This window comes from Spodoptera frugiperda, chromosome 26 (genome assembly GCF_023101765.2).
Source record: "Spodoptera frugiperda isolate SF20-4 chromosome 26, AGI-APGP_CSIRO_Sfru_2.0, whole genome shotgun sequence".
Lineage (NCBI taxonomy): Eukaryota > Metazoa > Arthropoda > Insecta > Lepidoptera > Noctuidae > Spodoptera > Spodoptera frugiperda.
The window spans coordinates 6,594,624-6,622,201 of record NC_064237.1 but is presented as its reverse complement, the minus strand read 5'-3'; the positions used below and the strand labels follow the sequence as shown (position 1 = coordinate 6,622,201).

Genomic DNA, 27,578 nt, shown 5'->3' with positions numbered 1-27,578 from the left:
AGGCAAAAGGGAGAGTCGGACTCTTACTGACTAAAAATCCCCCGATTCTATTCTTGCTTTTCGAGCCGGAGCCCCGGTAAACCTGCTAGGTAGTCCGCAGCTCCAGATCATGTCTAATCTAATAAATGAAAATAATATAGGCGAACATAGGTTACATTATATACCTTAAAATACACACTTTAAAATTTGATGCTTATAAAATCCAATATCCTAATCCTAATCGTGGACTTTACACCCTTTGCGTTCAACAGTAACTCTTGCGTTAATTGAATCATACGGTAGTATATCTTACATCTACAATGATCTCATTTATGATTTCCTTACAACTTTTTCCCTAGTTATATACCCGTACAATTATGTTGTTACACTTTAATTATTCAATACGTACACATCTATTAAAGAACTTTGTATTATAGTACTTATCTTGTACATTGTTCTACTAATTACTAACTTCGCAATAAACTAATAACCATTGAGGTTCACTGAACAATTTATTATATCTACAAACTCTGTATCAGAAAAAAAATATAATCAAATAAATACTTGGCTTTAAAAATATGTAAATTAACTGTCTAATACAACAGTAGTAGGTACATCCCTTACCAAAAAAACGTATCTCACAAAAAACTCAAATTATAACACTTAACAAACTCATTATAATCCCATACTAGTGATGACTCGGCACACGATCAGAATCGGTAATCTCTATTTAATCGCGATCGACGTACACACTCACACAAGTAGTAATTGTCGATAAAAAACAAAACTCTACGGAGCCCCCACGAATGGCATGACGCGTTTAATAGTATCGATAAGAGTGCCAAGTGTATCATGTGTTGCCCATACGCACAGTATAAGAGGCTGAGGAGTCGCGGCGCGCATCCTCACACAGCCTTACACAGCCTCGCCGAGACCTTGCTCGCCACGCAAGGACAATTGCAGCCCCTACGAAAACTAGCCATTTTCGAACCGAACTCTAACCGAGCCACACTTCGACAACGACTTCTTCATTCAAATTCCTAGTTTTGATTATTCTCTACCAGAATAAGACTGAACGTGTGTGTTTGTGATATTACTGAATAGTGCTGAAAGGATTTTTCGGTGAGTACCAGTGATTTTTTTTTGTGTAGAAAATATTATTTACGTTAATTTTCTTTTTTTTTAATTTAAATGTATTGTTTTATTGGAAACAACAATGTAAGTAAAACAAACTCACCTTTCCAATTCGATTCTTAAAATAAACACACTCGTGTACGCTCGTTGATGTCTAATTAAGGAGCAGTCGATATTTATGAACCGTAACATAAATTACCGAATTAAAACAACAACTTTAACGATACACGTATTGTATCGTAAATGCCGATTTTAATCGCAATTAGGCATTAAGGGAAACCGTTACAAAGTGATTGAAAGCGGTAAAAGTATTACACGCAGGATATTTGAAAATTGTCGAAGGAGCGAGCTGCGTTACATTATGCATGGCCCAGTCGTGACGAAGGGTTTTGTAGCAAAAACGATTTATCGCACAACATTGCTGGCTGGTTACACTTTGAGACAAACCACAGAGGTTTAAAAACAGAACTTCTTCATTCAATTTTTTTTTTTACAGTTTACTCGACAAAGAAAATACATTTTTTATGTTAAAATGTTTATGTTTAATGCTTACTAGTAAGTAGTACTACACTTTCTAACGGTACAATTCTCATTTTTCACAACGTCCTTGTTCAAACAATGTGCCATTGTTTTTTTGTTCTAAACTACGTACATTTAATACTGATTACAATTTGAAAAAAAAAACTATTTTGGTAAATAGCTCCTTTAACATCGATCGCTGGGTAATGTAATAAATCTAAAGGAATCTATGATAACGCTATAAAACACTAATAAATCTCCACGTTAAATTGTGAACATTTTATCCAAGAGAAATATCTTGTATTTGATGTAAAGCTAAAGGGAACATTGTTAGAAGTAGCGTTGTTCGTAAGAAGATCCTTCGATACGCTGCGTAGGCGCGCGGCTCATGCTAATTCGATCAATACCTTCGATAGTGACCGCTGTGTACTAGCTAGATAAACTAAACTATTTGTAATGGATGCCTGGACTACTATTTAATTTATTTTATTACATAGTTAGAATTATTTTCTAGGTATATGTGGGGTCACACCTATGATTATGTAACTATTTGTTCCTACAGTACTTGGTCGATCTAGTTTCTGAATCTCGTGACTTAGTTGGTGAGAAGTGGGTGATGTGGTTCACACTTGGCTAATCGCTAATCTCTTAGAGATATAAAAAGTGTGATGGTGTTACATTAATCTATAGGCTTCTCTTAATCCTTTTTTGTACTTCTTAAAAAAACCTGGCCTCACACTAGGATTTTCTCCCGTGTCGTGGGTGCGTTTACAAACATACAATTTTACATGCACATGATATCCAAACCCAAACAACAATTTATAGATGACACAATCAGTTGCTCCGTGAAGAAATTGAACCCGCTACACGTTGCACGGCAGCCGGTTGCACAGCCATTACGCCAACCGTGCAGTCAAAGTTTTCTTAAAAGTTGTCCAGTGGTAATGGATTGTAAGTTTAATAAAAACTCTTTCATCCGTAAAACGGGGTGAATCGAGAGGTGAATTTGGTATGGGGAAATTCTTCATAGAGTCTATTCACCCTCTTCTGTAATATCTATTCTTTTACTGATTCCCTACAAATATCTTTCGATTCATTCACTCACTTCACTATTCACAGTTCATTCATGCCAAGGACCTCTCCAATCAGCTGACGTAAGACATAATTATTCAAAACTATTATTCGTCTAAAATTGTGTATCGTTTAGTTAACTGTAAAATATAATGATCCTCTTCTAATGATTACCTCTTTCGATACAAGGATGCAACCACATTGATTAAATCAAACTAAGTATAAGTTGGATTTTCATACTACATAGTTGTATAGTGGTACTTTTTTGGTCAATTAAGTACTGTTATTATATAGGAAATTGTCTAACATGATATACGTTTGACACGGGTAACATAACTATCTAAAGAAAAAAAATAAAATTATATTTATAAAACCTAATATAACAAACAATCCCAAAAAAATATATCAAAAAACTAATATTCTGATAAATTCGAGAATTGAACTCATTTTACTTTATTTATTACCAAACTTTCAAGAAAACTTGTGACTCCTCTGGTGTATGGATACCCCAATCCCCCCGATGATACTTACCGTCAGGTGACCCGTCAGCTCGTTTGCCTCCTATTCCATAAAAAAGAATAATAAAAACTTATTCATGAAAAATATTTCAATTTTTCATCTCTAGCTGGATAAGTAGATGGCTAAAAAGTTTTTATTCAGTGGTTAGTACATAATTAGTACTTCAGTTAAAAATTGTTAATTAATGGTTATAGTTTTTGTACCTCTACTATCTGTATTTATGATCTTCTGGTGTTTTGGCTGATTTTGTGCAGTTTTAATTGTTACTCAAGTAGAGAACAATGCTGTAGGTATACCAACGGTAATTATCGGGACTTTTTTGCTTTTCCGTTATTTTTTGTGTTCTGTTTGACGTTTCAACCAGGTTGATTTGTGGTCACAAGTTCATGACCTGTATGGTCATTTTCAGGAAATCCCTGGACCTGCGTTTTTTTTAGAAAAAAACCTTGCCACATACTATGATTTTCTCCTTTGTTTTCTAACATACAAGTTCACATGTTCACATACACATCACACCCAGACCCGAAACAACAATTTGCGGATCACACAAAGAGTTGCTCCGTGTGGGAATCAAACCCGCTACTGCTGAACTGAAAGGCAGCTGGTTGCCCAGCCACCGCATCGACCGTGCAGTTAATTATAACAGTAAAAATTGTGAAACGCGAAAATTCAGAGAATGTGACTTTTAATTTACTAAAACTATCCTGGTATCCACCATTAGCCTCTAGGAAGGAGACTGAGTCTTTTTCCCCAACTGTGCAACGCTAGTACCTACATATCCTTAGGCTACGGAGATTTCTCGCAACTACACGAATGACAAATAGCAACATGAAAAAAGTCATACGCTTGCCATAATTCCCCATAATCACACAATCACAAATCAAACATCTGATCAATGAATCTGATAGAAGATTCATAATAACTATAATCACCATGTAGGTATTACATAACGAGGTTAACAATGACTCATTATTCTTACGGTGCCTTGCCCCTCTTATCAAAATGTACGCATAATCTTATAACTGAGGCTATGTTAACTGATTTCCTCTCGTTAAAACAATAGAGTACATACAACAGACGTGCAAAAACGGGTCACAAAAAGCTAAAGTCGAAATAAAATATAGTGTAACATCCTGTAATAACTGCGCTAATAGATTAGAACAATGGTACCTTACAGAGTCGCGATCAAAACTGTCGATTAGTGTTACAGCAAAAAATAATTATTGCCGAATTTGTGGTACTTATTTGATTTATGCTATGATATCTAAGCTTGGATGCTCTTGTTTTTTGTCTTCTGCGTTTCAAGTCAGCTCATTTATGAAAAATGTAAGATACAATTTTAGTAATAATGTGTTCAGAAATGGATTTCTTACTTGACTTCAGAATTCTTAACCTACCTATGTCTATGTAGTGCTAATCGTGAGCAAGGCTTTATTATTAAGCCTATTTAACTATTTATTTAAAGACAGTGAAGTTTTCATGTTTATTATTTTAAACTTGGTAACCAAAATCCGACTGCACGGTGGGTGCGTAGGCTGAGCAACTAGCTGCCGTGCAACGTGTAGCGGGTTCGATTCCCGCACGGAGTAACTCTTTGTGTGTTCCACAAATTGTTGTTTCGGGTATGAACTTGTATTTTTGTAAACGCACTCATGAAACAGGAAAAATACTAAGGTGCGGCAAGTACTAAAATTGCTGTTTATATGTGTAAGAGAGATATTTTGAACTCCTGATATAAATACAACTGCACATCAGACTACAGATTGTCAATTGTTCCTATTCCATCTATCATCGAAGTGGCATCCATGATGGATCCACGACGCGGGTACAAATGAGGTGACATGGCGCTTATCACGTACCTTAGTAATAGTCACACGATTACACACCGGGCTCTGATGAATATAGGGCTCATGTGTGAGGGATATGGGATTAAATGGCTATGGTATGTTTTGAAGTGATATAGCTAGATAATCTTAGCGTTTAAAGTAGGTATTTTATTTTGAAGCTCTTGTAAAATAAGATTGTTGATAACACATAGTAAGTACTACTAAAGATAATTGTAACTCAAAAAGTTTGTAAGAGTTTAACATGCAAAATATAACTTTCTATTTCCACATAAGTGGAGCCATTTTCCTATTTAAAACATCATCACAACTCTCATCCTGTTACAGTCTACTTTTGAAGAGCCTCTTTTACAATTCTCTACGATTTACAGGCAACTTAGAGATCGAAAAGTTTCATAGTAACATTCTGTAATAATCATAGAAGACTCTCGGTGACTTCCCAGGACCAGATAATAAGACCACACGATTATACCCATCATCCCACTTTAGATAATTTTACGCACATACTTGCATTTATTTAACTTGTTTGTACAACCGGACAGTGGGACGAAAATAACTTAGTTTGTAGCGTTCGATGAAGAAGTCATCTTGAAATATTTATATAGTTACAGATAATATCATATTGTAAAGATAAAATAATGAAATTAATCATAATACATGTCCATTTCATTGCAATGCCCTTGAACTTGAACTTTTTAGAAGAATACTTTTATTGTTCATCCCATCATAACATGGGAAATTTGACACGTAATTCGTAACTGGTAAAGAGTGGGTGTTCTATTCTTATTCTTATTCCTATCCCTTTAGATATAGAGGCGTGATGTTATATAGGTATGCATTTTTTATCATCTTACAAAAATTAAAAATAAAATGCAACACTTACTCTTTATCAGCAAAATAAACTCGTTACAAGATCGGCTTACAATAAAATGGTAAATAGAATGTCTCGGCGAAGAAACCTCTTCAAACATTTGTTATCCTTTACACCTCCATATTTGTCTATCTTTTATTGTCAAACATTTTGCATTTTATCTCTTGAAAAACGTTACAGCTTTATAACTTGATAAACATTGATAAAAATAAATTGATACAAATATGAAACGAAATTAAATAAATTTAAGTTACAACATTTATATGGTCACAATTTAATCAAACTGTCTTAGTCTGACCCCCTTCAAAAGTCTTACACTCGCCGACTCGCCAACGTTCACTCGATGGGTTAATGAACACGAATTTTCTCACATTAACATTTTTTAATGTTACCCAAACAGTACTATATCCAGTAGTAGTTAAAAATAAACTTACTTACTTATCCCATCGCACAAATCGACAGCCTATAAGTGGCCACTGCTGACCAAAGGCACACGGAGAAGGTTTGAGCATTAATCATCACGCTCGCTCAATGCAGGATAGTCATTTACTTACTATAGATAGGCACGGAAAAACCATATAATCAATAATTACATAGATAGATAATAACAAATCATCAGTTATTAAAGTATCAAGTCACAATCAAGATCTAAGAACTACACATCGTATCAAAGTATCAAATAACATTACACTACACAATTAATAGTCAACTTTAATCCCCGACCAATAGTCGCAATCTTCAGTACAGTCAGCTACTTTTATTTTTAAACAGGTGCGTTGAAGAATTGCATTAACATGTACACGGGGCTACATATCAAACTGTACTAACCAATATAAACTGACCCTTGAATATTAGGAAAGATCATACAAGACAAGACCATGATAAACTGGATTGTATAGGTTGATGTGAATTTATTTATGTTCTCTGCTAAGTTGTATGTTTTCGATGGAACTTAAAATAAAATGTACAAGAAGTAATGGGACCTCGTCAATAGGGAACCAGTTCGATCCCGAGTTACTGAACCACATTGAACCTGTACCTATAGGTGTTGTAACCGTATATAGGTACTTATCTACCTACTATAGGTATATCTATTCTAGTGAGTATAAGCTTGTTTTTATATTATGTTGTTTTCGATACGACGACGTTTGTTTGTATAATATTTTTATTGAAGTAATATATGAATATGAATGACTAGCTTCTGCCAGCAGCTTTGCTCACATTATAGGGATGAAAAATAGCTCTTTATTTGTGATTTCAGGTTATTAGGTACCTATACATTTCTGTGTCAAATTCAGTTGTTCAACAGTGGTTTTGGGTGAAATAGTCTAGGATAGTAGGAAAGATAGAAATCATTTGTCGTGCCTGACTGTACTTGAACAATATTTAATTTTTTTTTTCGATTAAATAGTTGTTATTTTAGTTATTACCCGACTGCGCCAGAAGGAGGGTTATGTTTTTCGAGTGTATGTATGTATGTATGTATGTATGTATGTATGTATGTATGTATGTATAATTGTTTGGCACGCTCTACAGCCTAAACGGCTTGATGGATTTTGACTTGAGAGGTGTCGTTAGATTCGTATTTACTGTGAGAGTGACACTGGGTATATCAAAATAATAAAAAAACAAAATGGCGGATTTTTGGCGCCAAATTCGAATATTTCTCACTCTCTAGCCTAAACGACTTGATGGATTTTGACTTGAGAGGTGTCGTTAGATTCGTATTTACTGTGAGAGTGACACTGGGTATATCAAAATAATAAAAAAACAAAATGGCGGATTTTTGGCGCCAAATTCGAATATTTCTCACTCTCTAGCCTAAACGACTTGATGGATTTTAACTTGAGAGGTGTCGTTAGATTCGTATTTACTGTGAGAGTGACACTGAATATATCAAAATAATAAAAAAAAACAAAATGGCGGATGTTTGGCGCCAAATTCGAATATTTCTCACTCTCTAGCCTGGATGGATTTCCGCTTGATAGGGGTCGTTTGATTCGTATTGACTGTGAGAGTGACACTAGATATATCAAAATAAAAAAATAATAAAACTAAAAAAAATAAAAATAAAAAAAGGTAATTTAAAAAACTAAAAAACCCGACTGCGTTTCTTTATAATATTAAAATGAAAAAAAAACCCTAAAACAAGAAAGTCATCGTAAAATTTAAGCAGTCGGGACCCATTCTACAAAGCCAGCCGCATGTACCCATATTTAGAATGGGTCCCGACTGCTTCAATTTTACGATGACTTTCTTGTTTTAGGGTTTTTTTTCATTTTAATATTATAAAGAAACGCAGTCGGGTTTTTTAGTTTTTTAAATTACCTTTTTTTATTTATTTATAATGCTTTATTGCACACATCAAAGTAGCCTTACATAAATTTGAAGTAAAAGGCGTACATTGGGCGGTCTTATTACAAAATGGTCATTTCTTCCAGACAACCTTTGGATGGAACATTAAAAAAACAGATAACAGTTCTCAGTTAGCACAACAAAACGAGATCACTTTAACTTTTAGAACAAAAGATCAAAAGCTTCTTACTAAAAAACAAATAGATCTTTCATAGCGATAATTTTCTAACTGTATATGCTAAATGATTTATTTAATTTTGATATGTGTTGTGACACCGTTACAAGTTCACAATTCTTTTTGTTCAATTATCACATATTTAAAAAATATATTTGCACCAAGAATATTTATGTAGATGGTTGACACGAGTGACTTAACTGTTTCATATAAGTCGTGATAATTTACGCCCAAATCTAGTTTAGTACATAAAGTGTAATAAATAAATGTAACTTTTATGTCTTGTGGGCGTGGGTTCATTTTTATTTGTAAGTATTAAAAATATGTATTAAATTATTCTAACAATTTATTGTGTTGGTAAATTATTGCACAAATATAACTGTACTGAAAAGTGTGTTCAATTAGCTTTGATAGAGTTTTAAAAGATTCAGTACGATCACTCACATACATTTCTCAAAATACTACATACACACATAACTTAACGCCTGTTTCCAATGGGGGTAGGCAGAGATTATGGAACGCTATCGCTAACCTCATCTTTTCATGTACACTCGTCGGTTAAGGGTACTTTGAATTTGGCCCTTGTTTAATATATCACAACTCTAGTCGACATTCGTCTGTCTAAGGCGCCCTCTACCGACGAGTCCATTTTATATCTACTCAGGATATTCTCACCAAAATATCATACAATATAAAAACCACCCCGTACCTACTCCTGCTTTTCGAGCCGGAGCCCTAGTAATCCCGCTAGGTCGTCCGTAGCTTCGGATCAGGCATCATCCCTACTGGGCCCAATCTGTGGTGGGCTATTTGAGGCGCGCGGAACGCGACGTGAAAAGAGGGGTACATTATATTTTCAATATTAATGTGTATCGAGGTATGTACTCCACATCGAAACAGCAACTCAACTTGAATCATCTTAATTGAGAGATCGAGTACCTACCTATACAGGATTAACTAATGACTTGTAATAGGAAATCTATCAACAAATCATCATCGCATAATAAATAATACGTTCAATACATCGTACATAATAATATAATTCATACAAAGGTACACGATGAATATAAATTCGATCTAAATTCAATATATTTTTTGCTCCTTAGAATGCAAAGAGTCTTTGATGAGATGATCCGAATAGTGAAGTTATTGTCGAACCATTGTGTGGGCGTCAGACTATGGGCGTGTAGCTTTGTAACAAAACGGTCTGTTACACTTTATTAAACCGTTTAAAATTTAATCAGATTGGTTTATAAGGTTAGCGGTCGCAAAATATGGTTAAGTATTTTGCCTGAAACCTTTCATTTTATGATTTCAATTTAGAAACTAAAGTACTAAATAGAGCTCATCTTCATCAGCCTGAAAACGTCCACTTCTGAACAAAGACGTTTCTTTGAATAACAACACAATTAGGCATCAATCGTGCGTCTTTTTCTAGCTCCATTTTTTGTGAGCACCCCGTTCCTTCTCCTGCTTTGAGCGGGAGCCTCGGTAACCTTTTACGTTGTCCGCAGCTCCAGATTCTTCTAGCTTCCCTACCACGCTGTTTTGAACTTTATCTAGAGTGCACTTAATTTCCATTTTTGAATGTCGTGTCATTAAAAGTTGGTCAACGAATAAATACAGACACAAAGTGTTTAGTACCGGTAACAACCGCAAACGGAGGTTGTATTTGGCACATTTGGCAAGGTTGCCAAGTGGGTGCCTTCTCAAGTTCAATGCCAAGAATCCGTTTGATCTTCCTCAATAACACTGTATTGCCCTAAACTTTTATTCTCAATGCATATATTGTTTACCTTTTGGCATCGATGAGTAATGCCGACGTAGCTTTGTAAGTAGGTACAAATTATATGTGTTTATATAAGTAGTTCAATGTCTCGGCTGGTGTTGAATGGTTTCGGATATCATTTATCAATTCATTGTACAGTTTTTGTTATGTAAGACCTTTTTATCAACTTTACCTATCCGACCCGATCTTAAATGTTTACAAATAATTACATAAATATTATACATTAGAAGTACGTTATATGCTATCGTACTCCTAAGTTTCAGCCACTGCGCCCTAACTGAAAATAATGTTTCAATTAGATATGGGCTAACAATACTCCTAATTAAGTCTAACTTAGGACTTCAGTAACATCCTAATAACAAAAATAAATATCATCGTCACATATTTTATGGAGGCAAAGTTTATCTCACCTCTTTTTAATCTTAGTAGCAATCCTTGTGACTGATTTGTCACGACTTCGGTTTTTTGCCACATTGGTCATGTCACCGTGCGCATGCGATTGGATTATTGTCATCTCTGATGACGGAGGTTGTCACGTACATATGTATAGCTGAACTCAACTAATGCAAATTTTATTGATATTTGTTTTGTTTGGTGACTAATGACTCATAGTCATTGGAATCTATTCAATGTAAGGGAAATAAATTTTGTATATTTAGGAAATTGCTTTTTCAAACATAGCCTGACACTAGGTCTGTCTCCTGTGTCATGGGTGCGTTACAAACACACAACATACACATGACACTCAAAACCGGAACAACAATTTATGAATCGCACAAAGAACTTTTCCGTGCGGGAATCGAAACCGCTACGTTGTGCGGCAGTCGTTTGCCCAGCTACCGTGCCAACCAAGGAGTCTCATAATTGAATGAATGTTTATAAAAATCGAGCCTTATCATTAATTTTATCATTGATTAATCATCAATGTCAATTTTTATATTCATAATACATTATATTAATCAGTTTTTTTTTAAACAATCGGACATTATTTTAATGTCAAAGGACAATACGTAACAGTACTGTGAATGAACGGTATCTGCCCGGTATCTGTGAACACAGGTGACGGGCTGACGGTTCGGGGATTTTTGACTAACGATAATATGTATAAAAAGGAGTGGTGATCGACTGATCATGAACGTAGAGATGGCAAAACAAATTCAAGTAGTTACCGAAATATTATTATTGTTTTTTATTTCTTAAAAGGCATGTATTTTGATGAGTGTATTTAAGTGTGGGAAAGCCATGCTTCGGCACGAATGGGCCGGCTCGACCGGAGTGATACCACGGCCTCACAGAAAACCGACGTGAAACAACGCTTGCGTTGTGTTTCGTTGTGTGAGTGAGGTTACCGGAAGCCCAAATAACCCCCTTCCCAATCTACCCAATCCCCGATTCCGCAACAGAAGTTCGGCGGTGTTTCCACCTTCTTGCTTCGAATGCATATAAAGCCGTTGGTCCTGCACCTCTCTCTGGCCATGTCGGTCTACCGTCCCCTCGGGTTCAGAAAGTGAGGGAACAGAGAGTGTTAGCGCAAACTAGTGTTTGCGCACACACTAACAATAATATCTCCTACGCAGTGGACTAGTCTAAGTTAGACTTGCCACCATGCCTGATATAAATCGATCGGAAGGCATATTTTAAATATTTATTTAAACCATTTATCAATTTGGTACATTGCCAGTCTAGTTTCCATTTCTCCCATAAATCTAAATTCCGTAATATTTAAATTAAGAATGACAAATTAAAATGTCCACGATAGAACAATAAATTATTTGCTGATAAAACTAAATTTATTCACGTTTGCACAGTCGATAGTTTATTATGCTGACCGTATGCATGTCTCAATTGATGCGTCATCAAAGAGATTCCTATCAGTCATTAGTATTGAGATTTAATAACAAGAATAGAAAGATTGCTTGAATAATACTACGATGACTTTATTTTGATTATGTAGTGTTGGCAGACTACACAATCAAAATAAAGTGTGGGGAGAGCCATGCTTCGGCACGAAAGGGCCAGCTCGACCGGAGTGATACCACGGCCTCACAGAAAACCGACGTGAAACAACGCTTGCGTTTTGTCAGTGAGGTTACCAGAGGCCCAATTACCCCCATCTTAATCGTATCACCCTCCCGCCTCACCCAAGGCGGGGGAAATCATTGGATTCCCCCTCAAAAAAAGCTGTTGATGATGATGGCCATATGTTGATGATGTTTTGAATATTTTTTTAAACATTTGTCTATGTAGTTACTTTGCTATATCAACCATTTAACACAACCTTCAACAATAAATAAATCACTATAATGCCTAAAGGAAACCGCTACTTTTTACAGTTTTGAATTATTCGTAATTTTAACAGCACTTCGTCATCTGGTTTCAATGAATAAACCAGATGTTAAATTAACTGACCGAATTCCGTCATTGTTTTTTTGAACTACAAGGAATATGCAAATTAATGAACTAATTTTAAAGGCATACATATGCATATATACTCTAGTTTTGTATCTTCACACTTTAATATCTTCATGTTTAATTATACGAGACTATTATTAAGATTTGAATGATACACGATTTCCGTTCATCTTCCTGGGATAAATAAAAACGAAGCACATAGCTTCATAAAGTACCTATATTTTTATATAAGACAAATGCAAGAAATACTTTTTCATCTTCAGATCAGCTACTCTAGATTTACGATTGAACATGTTAAAGCATTCCTATGAAGTAGGTATAGTAGGCCTTCGCTACGAAAGCTTTGATACAACAGGGATGATGACGGAGTATGAAATTATGTGAACTTATAACATCATACGTTTCACGAGTTTATTGCCGTCCATGGACGAATTTCCTACATCTTATTTAAGAACCCCATGCCAAAAAGTCTTTGTCAAATTATTTCCTTTGTCTTTTGACACGGTCAATGAACCCTGTTATAATCTCGAGATATAATTACACTGAGATAACTATCAGGCATCATACTAAATGAGGATGTTTTAGTTCATACGTGGAGAATGAACAACAGAAGTTTTTTGGTCTACCAAATTAAGCTACGTATTAACAATGCTTTGTTTTATTACCGACGGATGTAAAACATATGGTACTTGCTTTATTACGTCTTATTTTGAGTGCTTATGGAAAATAATTCTATGTTATAAGTCTATGTATGTTAATAGACTGATACTTGTTTTCTGAATACCAAACCAAGAGAAGTACCGATAGTATGGGCTTTTCATTGGTACCTAAGTACATTACTAGGAATTGGATTATTTCCTGTAAGAGTTTTCTTAAAATGGTGACGAGCTATTGACACTTTCTTCAAAATTTTCAATGACCTTACTGCGATTCCGAAATGGCAAACATGTAGTAAGTACCTAGGGAATGTTTTACAGCTGATGATGAATCATAATCACCAGAAAACGACGGATTATGTTCCCTGCCTAATACCTACATATTATTAACCCGCCATTGGTGACCTATGTCTGTGAGACCGGGTAATTTAAAAACTAAGAATAATTTTTAAACTGTTTATCGAATTAGGTTGCGATTTCGAGTAGCTGCTTTACTACACGCCCTCTATCTACCATTAGTCCACCCCATAACAGCAATACGGGCGTTTTATTTTTATGTCCTTTCTATGAAATTTTATCTCTTTTATTTTCTATTTGTATATTTATGTCATTTTGTGTCCTTCCAATGTCAATGTCCTATTTTATATCGTTTCTAATTCAAAATATCTATCTAAAAATCTAATAATAATAAAAAAATAATACATAAACCACAAAATCACGGTGCAGGAGACCAGGGTCACTGACTATGTAAGACAAATACACGTCACCAGTGGCGGGTTAAGGTATTGATTCCAATACCTGATGATATGGATTCAATCTTAGTGTTGACACTGATAAAGGTATCAATAAGTTTGACTGACATGGGCCAAGTCATATTCAGCAGTCACCTAATGCACTTATTTAGAAGTTGGTTGAAAATAAAGAGGCACTTTACCATTCTAAAAATGTTATGAAACAATCCCTTTATCATTGAAATAAAACAAAATTAGTTTGAGTTAGGTTTTAAATACTTAAGTAGGTACTTCAAATATTCGTAGCTCGTTCTTGTATGATGATGCTGATGATTGGAACTGAAAGTATGTAAAGTATGAAGTACAGCCTATCTAAGTAAGTCTTTTGGCACTTTTAAAGCTTTGGCTATTAATCACACATCATGTAAAATGCAGTGCATATAATGGCCTATTTAGATTGGATACAGAAGATCTATGTTGATAATATAGAGAACCAGCAGATACTGAAGACCTATGTTGTCTTGCGGATGATATGATTTGAAATTCAATATTAGTAGCCAGATCTACGATACCCTTAGTAGTAGTTTAAGATTAGCCCACTCGAATAAACCTATCAATCAGAGCGCTGAAGGCTTTCTCGTTTCGATTACTTTAAACGTAAAGCAAACTCATACTAAGGGTACTGATAGTTTACCGAGTTTGCCTGTTACTTATTAAGCTGGAGATTTACACCTGTTTTTTTAACATGGATCGTACACAGTGTAATAAGCTGTCAAAAGTCTTGTTAAGTTGATAGAGGGCGTAATTGTCGGTTATTAACCGACTTTTTTTTTTTTGCTCGAACAACCGTAGTACGTAATCGCACGTGGTAGGCCTATTGGCCCTATTGCTTTAAGTACACCAGAGGCGATTCCAAAGATCGAAAGAATTTTTCAAAACCGTTTCTTGCAATCCTAAATAAAACCTTGAATATTTCTATATTAAATACTATTCAGCATAAAAACACCATACATAATCATAAGAATGCAAAACGTTATTAAATCGGTGTAAAAATATAATTTAGTAACAATTTCAATCAGCAATTTCTTTAAAAAGTTTAATGGGGAGAAAAAAATTAATGGCCGCGATGACGTCATTATTATCTAAGCTGGAATTTTGTAACGATTTGCATTAGTTCCAAAAAGTTTGGAGTAACAAAAAAATATGTTTTAATTTGTGCTATGATTGCATGTTATTAGAACTAATAAACCAAAGCATTCCTAAGGTCGTTGCCTCAGGAAGATGTTATTATATTTGCGGTTTATATGGAAATTAAAACACCTATAAAATAAATAAGGCAAGTTCATCATTTCACCAAAACATTGATTAGATATAATCACCAATAGAGAACGGTTCTTGATGAATTTTTATGGAATATTTTACGACATTTTGTTTTTCTATAAATCTTTTTTTTTTAGAATAACCGTTGATTGTGCACTTTGACAGTTTTTTAAACCGTTTGAAATAAGAATCAATTTATTAGTGAAAACAATAGTTTATAGGTATAACGGTATTAGTTATTATTTGTTTTTAATTTGAAGAAAAGGCATCCAATACATAACATTTTACAATTACTTAATAGAAATGCATAATAAAATGAAAATATTCATGCATGCAAATATCGCCTAGAAATGTAATAATAACTATTGAAATGTAAGGCTGAGTCAACAAGAAAATTACCGTATCAATAACATTTACACATACACATAGGTCCACATAAATGACGTCACGTGTTCGGTTGAATGACATTCTTGAAAAACTAAAGAAAATCAAGTTCTTAGTGCAATTACGGATCATAAATTTTATGGTCTATTATTAAAAATTGGCCATCAATAATTATTTAGGTATTATTGAGATATTTTTTCTATAATAAATGTACTGTAGTACGTACATTGGTTAGCTGAGATGGTAAATAAACAAAATAATTTATGAGACATTATAATTATTTTTGTGATGTACTCGTAGTAGTACACTGAACATACGCAACAATATTTTTATTGGCGTGTCTAATTGTTAATTTGTTTGTTGAAAAATAACTTAATCTAAGTACGTGCATTACTTCTTTTTAAAGATCCTGTTCGACATCTATTTTGTCAATAAGTATTTTGATAGATAAGTAGCAAGAAATTATAAGAACTTGAGAAAGATCTGAGGACGTTGGGATGTTTGTTACTCTCCCACGCTCTCTAATTTTTATTTATAACTAGCTTCTACCGGCGGCTTCGCCTCCACTCCCGTCGGGTAAAAAGTATCCTATCACCCGAATCACAGCTGACTATACCTGTCTGTGAACCAAATTTCAACAAAATCTGTTAAGTAATTTAGCGTCATTGACGGACAAACATCCAAAAAGGTAGATTATACTTTTAAATAAAATAGATTACTTTTTCTACTATTTTGCTTAATTAAAATGACTAGTCAACTTGACCTTACACCTCGTTCTATTTACCTCTCAGCTTGCCATTGAACGTTCACAGTCCATATAATTAAACACAAAACAATAAGAAAGTGCATAGATACCAGGAGATATCGTTGCGCAAGGAATCTTCGTCAGAATCGCCGGATGGTTGATACCATCAGCAATCCCTAGCCCGTAACGTAGGTTGCCAAACTAAATTATTTTGTACTGGATTGATTTATTGTGCTACTACTCTTGTATTGTTCAGCAGATTGCCGTGATTAAAGCTAGGATTTATAGGTAATAGTGTAAATTCTAAATGGTGTTTAAGGCCGTTTAGTGACGGTCGTGGTTGGGACTTTGTTTCTGTTAAATAATTATCTAATGTGTGTGTGTGTGTGTTTTCTCAGCCGTTGTGTTAGCAACTATTCCAGTGCGATACATAGTGCAAATTAAAAGATAAGTCACTCATAAGTAAGTCTAAAAATTATGGGATTTTTTTAGACTTTACCTACCTATGAGGCTTTGGTGGTTTGGTCGTGGTTTAATCCGCTTCTGATTTTTATAAAATAGACAGATATGGTTATACCTCTCTATTTAATTGATACCCAATAACAACGTAATGTTTGCTTTGTAATCTCTGAAGTGGCAGGTAAAGATGCACTTAAAACTTAACTTAAATCAAAACTCATTATTTTTTTTCTAAAAAATAATATCCGGAATACTATGAAGTATAAAATATGACAGTAGTTACGTGTTCAAGATAATTGCTGGTTGGATTCCGTTGGTAATGATGTTGTGAAGTCATCGTAATCACTGATCGCCGACCCGCATGAAAATCGTGATTGTGAGGGAAAATTTACTTGTCTGCCAGTCATGGGATCCTAGTACCTATTCCAGTCAAGGTCTTGTGATTTTGTAGTTGAACAAAATACAAAACATGTTCGTCTTCTGTACATGTTCATAGGTACTCTAGAAGATACGATTCTGCAAGGGTTTTTTGGTAATAAGTCGTGTATTTTACGAGGTATAAAAAAGGTTCGAGTTTATTCGACTTTTCAAAAATTTTCTTCGTAGTAGCAAACTGATATTATGACTAGTTTATAGCAATAGGCTCACCCCCTTTTACATAAGGTTTATTCCATTTCATTTACAAAGTGATGTACTACCTAATATTAATGTATAGACGGTTCATTTTCCATTTGTGTGGGTATAAAGCCACGGGTAAAACAGTTAGTAATTAACCATTTAGTACTAAGATGTAAAACATAAACGATGGTGTAAAAAATGCGTAGGTACTCGTATCTTCAAAGACAAAAACGTTACAGGAAGTTTTTAATGCATAATACAATCGTTACAGTTCAGGTTTCCTCATTAACGTCTTAATTGCTTACTACAGTCCAGCTTTATGTTATTTTTTAATGTACTCAGTTTATCATACCACTGCTTTAATATATAATAATTTCATAATTATTTAAATCGTACAAAGTATGACTAAATGTGTGGAATTTACCTCATTAACATCGACAGCCCTTGATTGTCCTATAAGACTATGAGTCTCCTCCATATGAGGGCTTGCCAATCCTCACGCTTGGCAGATGGGTTGCACGTAGAAAGATCCAGGTTTATCAATGTGCGCTATTATTCGGTGTCTGTCAAAACGTATACTCCCTTAGTTTATTCTTACTACACCCGCAGGAAGATGGTGACTGATCACTGACATTACTGGTAAATTATAAGTTCAATGTAATAGGGAGTGGAACCTATTGTCTATGTAGAAAACACAAAGAGTATATACAAGTAACTGAATTACCTTTTAGCATAATGCGTGACACTTTACGGGGAGCCCGGGACGTTACAAACCACGCCCCTGTATTTTCCACCTATACTACAAAAACGTTGCGGATTGTCCAAATTTTAATGTTATTTTCTTCATCACGTATGATCGATACGATATTATGTATACCGCGGTTGTCATATACGTGACGCGATGTAAGTTGTAAAGATCGCGTCGTCTGCATTATTGTTGAACTTAGTACTTAGTACCTAATAAATACTGGAAAAATAGGATGGAAAAATCAAGAGATTGACAGCTATAACTCTTGTACCTGGCACCTACACTAACAAGATGAATAACTACTTATTTTTAATACATGTACATAATATCTGTTCTATGTACTCATTTCTTGAATATGTAGCACTTAGTCATACGTTGCGGTCGCAAGAAAACTTTTAATTGAACAAAATTGTGCAATTCGAATTATAATAATTGTAATGGAGGATTGTAATTAATAGTTTGCACGTGTATTTCTGTTATTGTATATTTATTTATTTTACATCGATACTGGTATTGGATTTATGAGTTTCCTAAGATGGTATTGGTACTATCAAAGATAATAAATAACATTAGTGCTTACATTACATAATTTTTCGATACATTATAATGAGTTATCATTGTTTATTATACTATGGTTCTCATTTCTTTTATGAATGAATAATTGTAAAAGCCAAAATATATTTTATCCCTTTTTGACAGACTAGAACTCTAGTCTGTCTAACGAAGCAGCAATTATTCTAATAGTTCGTTCAGTCCAATGGTTCCAAAAGGCTTTGTTAGTCCATTTTGGAAGTACTTACAATTTCCTAGCAAAAGATTTGAGCTTCCCTGCGACTTCGCTCGCGATCCCAAAAGATAACAAGTCCTATGTGTTATATTTTCAGACCATAATGTACCCCTGGGTGGGTAATCCATTTGGGAACAGAAGGCGGACATTACCATGATAATGTTACTATCAGTAACTCTAAGCAGACATAATGTAGGTTTATATTCAACAAATGCTATCAAGTATTATCTTACTCTATATACATAAAACAGTAGAGGAAGTGTTCGGAGAAGAAAAACTGAGGAAGGAAAACCTCAGTACCTAGTTACGTTGTTGATCTGATCAATTAATTGCGTAAGCGCATACATAATTGTTCACTATCGACAGACATCAAGGTGTGTCGCAAATGCAAGATCTAATTGTTCCCATACAAATGGTATACATCCGGTGGAACTGGAATATTATAGGTACAGAATATTATATTTCTATGATAATTATGTAGATTTTTTTAGTGGGGGAAAATCATCCAATGACTTCTCCCGCCTGGGGCGAGGCGAGATGGAGTGTCAGTCTCTTACTGATTGAAAACCACCCCATTCCTATTCCTGCCCTTCGAGCTAGAGCCCCGGTAAACCTGCTCGGTAATCCGCAGCTTTGGATCGGGTATCAGCCTTATTGGGCTCCATCTGTGGTAGCCTGATGGCTCTCTGGGACGAATCGGGGCTATTCGTCGGTACCGATATACAGCCCACCAATGCCAGGCATTATTAGAGGCGCTTAGGGCCATGCTCGTATGAGAAAAACTCACATACAAATAATATTATTGACGCTGTAATAACTGTTGGGCCGGTACAAGAGGGCGGCAGGTTATTTATTGCAGCCAGGCATGCTAGGGACGCCCTGATGCCCTGTGCTGGCATTTATTAAAATGATGTTGCTCTTGGACTTGTATTTAATTGTTCCTTGTTAATAATCTTATTTATCTATTCGTTTCTCTAACAATGTAGCGTTTGTACAAAATTCTCTAACACATATCAATGACCTTACAACGACTTCATAATATGTTATAAAACCTCAGGTTTATCACAAAACCCTATAAAATCAAATTAACACCATCCTATTTAAGCTCGCAAAAGATAACTTTTAACTGAACCATCAGTATATTTAAATTAAATTAATTTTTCCAATTACATAGTCTCTTTATCGCTTACATTAAGGCGGCGAAACCTGCCGTAATTGCTTCGGCTTGTGAGTAAACACGATACAGACAGCGTAGTGCACGTAACCTTGGCAATGAACTAGTGGCAAGTTGGTAACGAGGCAAGTTGCATCAGCCAGAAATTTATACATTACGCCAGCTATTTTAAGCAACTGCACTTTTTATTTTGAGTTCTTTCTTAGTAAGTAGGTACATTGATATAGGACGGTGGCCGTTTGATTAATGACTAGACTGACTCAATACTACATGAAAACGGGTCTTTTTCTTTTTTTTCGTCGTTTGTGTCGTGGTTCTTCGTATTGCTGAAGATTGTTCTTGATTAATTTTGCAGATGAATTCAAGGTTGTTTTAATTCCATCGGGAGTTAGAATGTCTATATCATGACGGGTGCTTATACTTTTAAAGCTGAAAATAATAATATTGTTTAATGTATATATCTTTTCGTGAACCGACTATGGGACTGATAGAGACTAAGTAACAGAGTTCTCCTATAAAGTTGAAATAAAAAAAACTGTGATATCAAGCGAAAGACTTTAAGGCAGACCCTCTTAAGTAGATGAGACCCATAGTTGATCAGTGGACTGGCACAGAATGTTGATAGTGATGATGTACGCTAACGGCGCATTCCAATAAACTACGAATCGTTAAATTTGCTTACGAGCCGTAGAATTTTGACATAAGCTCCATACAAAATGTGTCAAAATTCTACGGCTCGTAGTGAATGTTCCTAAGCAAATTTACCGATCGGTAGTTTATTGGAATGCGCCGTAAATGTTCATGATTGAATACATAGATGTACATTAGCATAAGAAGGACTTATTACTTACAGTCACCCTTTGGGAAATGCAGAAATATACGTGGTAGGCTTACGATTACTTCTGCTTACGTCTTCTTTGAATAAACTGTTAAGTAGTTGTCTAGTGTGTTTTTGTTTATATTAACGGTTTAACCAGTTACCCTCATTGGCATGAAGATAGTAGAATTTGAAATGTCTAGTCCTCGTTTAAGTGGGTATGTAAGGCGTCCGACTTGGCATCGACGTACGCAGCTGCTGAAGCGAGTTCAAGGGCATCGATGCAATCTATATTCATTCATTATTACGAACATCTGTTTATATTTTTCACTAGTTATCTACTCCAGCTGGGTTATACATGAGTATTTATTATTATCTTAGCAGGTTTTTCGTTGTGTGTGTGTGTTGTTAAGTATACATAATATAACTGATTACGTATTTTATTCTCTGAAAGGGTTAGCTAGAGATGCACAAAGAAGACAAATAGATTTTTTCTTATTATCCTGAGAAATACAACCCGGGTCTTTTGAAGGTCAGAGTGAATAGGTACTTTACGTATAGGTATGTGAATAGGTAACTTAAAAAACCTAAGTCTGTGTGTTCCATAATGAGTGGCTCATCTTCGCTTCGCCGTTCTATCAGAAAGCAGGTTGGTGACCAAACGCAGACTTTACTACGCTAAAAAAATAAAAATAAATAGATTTTCGCTACTAGGTACTTAGGTACTTTAGATATACAAGGCTCCCAATCAGTCAAAGTCGATCAGTTACCTCATAGCTAATCTAATAAGATGGTGTAATGAAAATACAGGTATTATAAAAAACATAGGCAAAAAGTACAGACGTCTCTTTAGTACATCTTGTCACCAATCACCAACAAACGAAGATACACTTGAAACTAATTAAGTCATTAACTAAGAGATTAGACACGCCATTGAACACGGGAGATAATGAAGATGACTTGTAACTCTACACCAGGGACGGCGAACCTTTATGTACAAAGGTGTCATGTTCCGGAAAAAAAAACATGTGCTATAAAATAATTTTTACTCTTTTTATTAGGTTAAACACACAAAGGTACCTATAAGTATTATCAATCAAATAACTATAACAGACTTTATAGTCTGTATCAAAACTGTTATCATTTTGATGCTAAATTATCGCTCTATACAGCCAAACCTAGCTATACCGAGGTAAAGGTTTCATATTCGTAAAATTAAGTAAAAGGTGATGTTTTTTTTTAAAAATAACTATCATAAGACATACTAAATTAACTAAAAATCACGGTTTACTCACGTAAATTAATGGACGCGTACGCACACTGCTCATGATGAAGAGTCATTCTGTGACAGAATTTTGAGAGAGAGCTTTTCTCCATTTATTTACGTGAGTAGGCAATCCGTGATTTTCAGTTAAAATAGTGTTGAGCCCAAAATTCCACATTACACCCGTGACTAAGGTTCGCCATCCCTGCTCTACACCATAGCTCGAATGTTACGGAAATAATAAAGGAAATCGATGTAAGCACGCTCCCTTTTTGCTCGATAACCACAAGATGGCGATGGGATGGTCTTCAACCGCAAAACTGGCGTTAATCTTGTATCCCACGAATCGTACATGTATTTTGTTCGTGGGTACATAAGTTTGTGTACAGGGCAATGTGGTTTCGGTTCGGATCTACAGAAATGTGCTCTCTCGTTGTTAGAACTTGAGACGGGATTTTAGTTTCCGATATTTCGGTACTGTTTCAAGCGCCATGATCACAGATGAATTGAAATCTGAAATAATAGTGTTAGTGACCATGTCAGTTTAAAAACTTATATATATGCTCTCGATGATTTAAAAACTACATTGTAGATATTATTACTCTAATTGCACTGCTTATGTTGAGATTAATCTTTCGTATGCCGTATGTAAGATAACATTAGGAAATACATTTTGTCTCACATGGATCTGCGTTCTAGCACACGATGAGTTAATGCATAGAAAAATATCCGATTTCATTCATAACAGATAAGTGATTGCACGCTTTGTGCGTGGATTGGCTGGACAATCGTTCTCTGCTCAACAGAACGTGGGTTATATATGTTGACTGCCTTTATACAATTTGAGTTTGTAAACACATTCACAACACCCTAGGCAGCCATCACAAAATCCCACACACTTTACAGAACAAAACGTTGAATAAACTAGGAATATAACATAAAATGACGTGATAAGTATACAGCATAACTTTTGTCTCACATTTAAAGGCCGATAAACGTACAAAGTTTGCACTAGACTATCCAATTTATATTGTGGACGTTAATATCGGGACTCAATCGAGGTGCAACCGCAAGAATGCTGTTCCACCACAAATGCTGGAAAGGGAATCTTCTACAAACCAGTTTTATATTGCGCCCTTCAATACGCTGTAATAAACTATTGGCACCGGTTACTTAAAGCAACCCATGCAATTTAACAAGTAATTGAAAGTAAAAGTTTATTGGTTTGAGCTCGTTAATCTTATCCGGAGAGTACTGGGTGATTAGGTCAGTTAGGTAGGTACCAAGACTGTGTATTATACCTGCCTGTGCCTTTCCGTGACACATTTTCATCCCTGAATCGTATCACGGATAGTTAATGTAGCACGTATCTACTTTTTGGCAGTTATGTGTTATAAGACTCATGTAATGGAAGCTAGGTTATTGTTAGAAATATATTGATCATAATAGATGTATACTCACTTAGGGCATTGAAAAAATAGTTTAAAAACGGACTTAAACTAAAGAAATATTATAATCTTTCCGAACTTAAGATGAAAACTAACTTAAAACTAAAGAATTAAAGAGAGCTACGAATTACGAATTTATAACAATTAAAAAAGAAATTATATTACAACCTATCCTCTATGCTATAATAACCAAGCTTAAACTAAATAATTTAAAAGAAACGACTTAAATCTAATCTATCTAATTAATTAATTACTATATAATAAGACTTACAATTTTATTAAAAAACTAACTACAGTAACTACTAATAATCGATATCAAACTAAACCTACGTTAAATAATTTAACCAGAAAACCAGAAAAACCCAACAAATAAACTTATTAATTGACAAATACAACGAAACCAATTTATTTAGAATATACGAAACAGCAGGACCACTACAGACAAATAATCATACGACTGATAATACACTTTTTCTACGATAGTACCGAAGCGCTCGGCCGATACCCAACCAAATGAATGTAACGAAACCATAGCGCGATCTATTTCTATTTTTATTTTTTGATTTTTGAAATAAAACTATCCTATGTCCTTTCTAAGGTTCTAAACTATATCTGTACCAAATTTCAACCAAATCCGTCAAATAGTTGCGGAGATTAATGGTATAAGCATAGAATGTTCGACGTAATTCTTTAATTTGACATAACTTTTTTATTTATGAACCGATTGACATGAAACAAACACTAAATGTAAATTTAAGCATCCCACAATATATTCGTGAAAACCGCATCCAACTCGGATCAGCCGTTTCTGAGATTAGCGCGCACAGACGAACAGACAAACAGACAAACAGACAAACAGACAAAAAAAAAGTTAATTACATTTTTGGGTTCGACATCGACATAACAATAACCCCTGCTATTTTTTTTATTTTTATTTTCAATGTACAGACAGCACTTTTCTACGATTTTATTATATGTATAGATAATTCTAAAATGCTACATACTCTGAATTACTAAGTTTTTGTGAATATACTGCCTATAGAAGCGAGCACATCTAGAAAAATTACATCGAATTTGAGACGGCGAGATAATTACACCAGCCTACCGATGAACTATTTCTATCCAACAAAGATTCAACAATGTAAATACACACTTGCCTTAGACTACATATTTTTTTGTTACCACACTTGATTATTCTGCTCATTTGCTTTGCATAACTCGCGTCATACCGAGTGCGTAATGACAGTGCCCAACGCCATATAAAAAGAAACTTGCCCTCGTCGTATCATCGTTTTGCCTTATTTTCAACAACCCGAGAGTTGTAATTATTAGTGGCAACGAACTTCAGTACCACGATCAATTTGTTCTTATGAAGGCTACTTGGCTATTCACATATGACCTTTAGAAAAATGCCCGGGGAATCGTTGGGAATTCTTGGCGTATGAGTACTGGTGCTAGCGTGATACTTTTACGACTTTTTTGTTAGGTCTCCTTACAAAAAATACTCGGTAAATATATTTGAGATTAGCCGCTATTAAGATCTTGTTTAATAATATAGTGGCTTTCATAAAATGTTACCAGCAAATTTAAATTGCATGCTAGTATCACTACTTGTTTTGGTTCATTGTATGAATAAATTTTAAATTACAGTTATATGGTGTTCTAGTCTGTAATTATCTTACCGTTTTTATATTTATAGTTATACCCAGTAATGTTTTTTATCAAACGTTACAACAGTATTTTTGTACTGGTAGCAATTAATGAGTAATTGCTCAGCCAAATAAAGAAAAATAATATCGTCTATCCTTGAATCCTAAGCGGATTTAAATGTAATATATTGTGTATAGATAGCACAAAATATTTAAAGTCATTCTTATAGATGTTTAATTTATAGAGGTAGGAATAAAAGTAGCATTTCAATCCTTAAATTTTTTTCAGACACAAAAACATACCGTGTTACGTGAAAGAAAGATAAATAAATACATTTATAATATTACGGAGCAGCTGAGTAAGGTTAAAATATTGTTTATTTTCTTACACATAATTGTTATTAAAAACCTGGCTTGGTGTAACAGACCAATGCGTGATATCGAACTACGTATAGGTACATACATTTTTAATAATACAAAACAAAACACACGCCACCTATTCAATTAAAAATAACACGTACATAGGTGCCTTCATATGTACATTGAGCATGTAATGATTCATATCAATATTGTTTTTATTAATAATATGTATCAAGGTATTAAAATTACTTTGTTTATGAATCTATTAGTCATCATATTCCGAGTAATTTTCTTGAATAGACACGAAGTAACAATAATAGGGTATGTGTTTTGTGTCTATACATTTTATTATACAGGGTGACTTTGAACTCGACGTATTCCTCTCGGGAGGTGATAATACAATTAATTTCCTACAAAATTAGCCCCGAGGTCCTTGGGCGGAAAGTGGCTAGTTTCTGAGATATTCAACATTTTTGGTTTTGGTAAAATTATCCCGAATTGATTATAAAAACATTAAAAAATAAAAAATACTGGTTGGATTTTATATGTTTTTTTCTAATTTTGTAGGAAATTAGTTGTATTATCACCTCCCGAGAGGAATACGTCGAATTCAAAGTCACCCTGTATATATGAAAATTTGACCGAGGTAATACTTTTTTCACAAATAACAAATACATAACGCATCCATTTTGAATGCCCCGATGTGCAAATGGTCGCAAGTTCTGAATTCGATCGATAGTAATATTATTATGTAAACAATATCATTACATAGAGTGTAAACGAAACGCTCCCGAAAAACGCTACAATTTCTTTTTGTTTAGGTATATAATTTTAATCGTTATTGTTTTCGTGTTATTCATGTCATTTCATTAAACAGTTGATTACAATTATTATTACATATAATAAACATTCATTAACTTCTTATGATTTTAAATACTACTAGTGGTCGCCTAGTGGTCGAAATTCGACCATATACGATTTAATTTACAATACCACTTAACATACGTTCAAGGATAATTTTTATTTAACTCAAACTCAAACAAACTCTTTTATAAAACTCTTTTCATATGAGACGTGAGAATGTCTATCGATTTTGACGTTTTGTCAAATACGATCAGATACTATGCATGTGTGTGTAATGTTTTATTTATTGATTTAATGTACTTTATAAGCATTATTTTTGAAAAATATTAGCGTTCTCCACTTCTCCTACACATAAACTATAAGTGCACCAAATTTTATGCTCCTACGTCCGCGCAATTTTCGTAAAAAGCGGTCCAAAGTTTTTGCATCACGTATTAATATATAGATTCATTTTTACCATCACCTGTTTGCGGCGTTTGGGAGGGTTCCGTTTACACAATCTATAAGTGAGCATTATTTCTCTTGTTTCAGATACAGACTTCAAAAATGTCATGCAAGTTATAACCGGAACCAAAGCACAAAATGGACAGTACAATAAGAAGATTATGTACATTATACACATTTGTCCTTCTCTTACTAATTGTTGAAGCGACGGACACTAATAACAATGGTTTGTACCTATTTAAGTAAAACTGCGAATGACCCATTTGGTTTAAAGTCACTTTCAGGATTAAGTAAAAGCAAGTCATATTAAGTATAAAAAAAACTATTAAAATGTACCTACTATTTAGTACAGTCAGCGTCAAAAGTCAATGACCACATTTAGATGTGGTTTGGATTTAGTCCTAGTTTTATATAAAATTTACTTTCTTCAGAACAAAATTAT

At 34.4% G+C, this 27,578-nt stretch overlaps 1 protein-coding gene across 1 annotated transcript in view; it reads left to right on the top strand.

The window, feature by feature from the left end:
- The first annotated feature begins 843 nt into the window (after positions 1 to 843).
- Positions 844 to 27,578, top strand: part of LOC118264181 (serine-rich adhesin for platelets-like) — a 34,164-nt gene continuing 7,429 nt past the window's right edge. The window contains exons 1-2 of the mRNA XM_050705033.1: positions 844 to 1,101; positions 27,224 to 27,362. Of these exons, the coding sequence (XP_050560990.1) occupies positions 27,275 to 27,362 (88 nt within the window). The 5' untranslated portion in view covers positions 844 to 1,101; positions 27,224 to 27,274. The remainder of the gene's footprint in view (positions 1,102 to 27,223; positions 27,363 to 27,578) is intronic.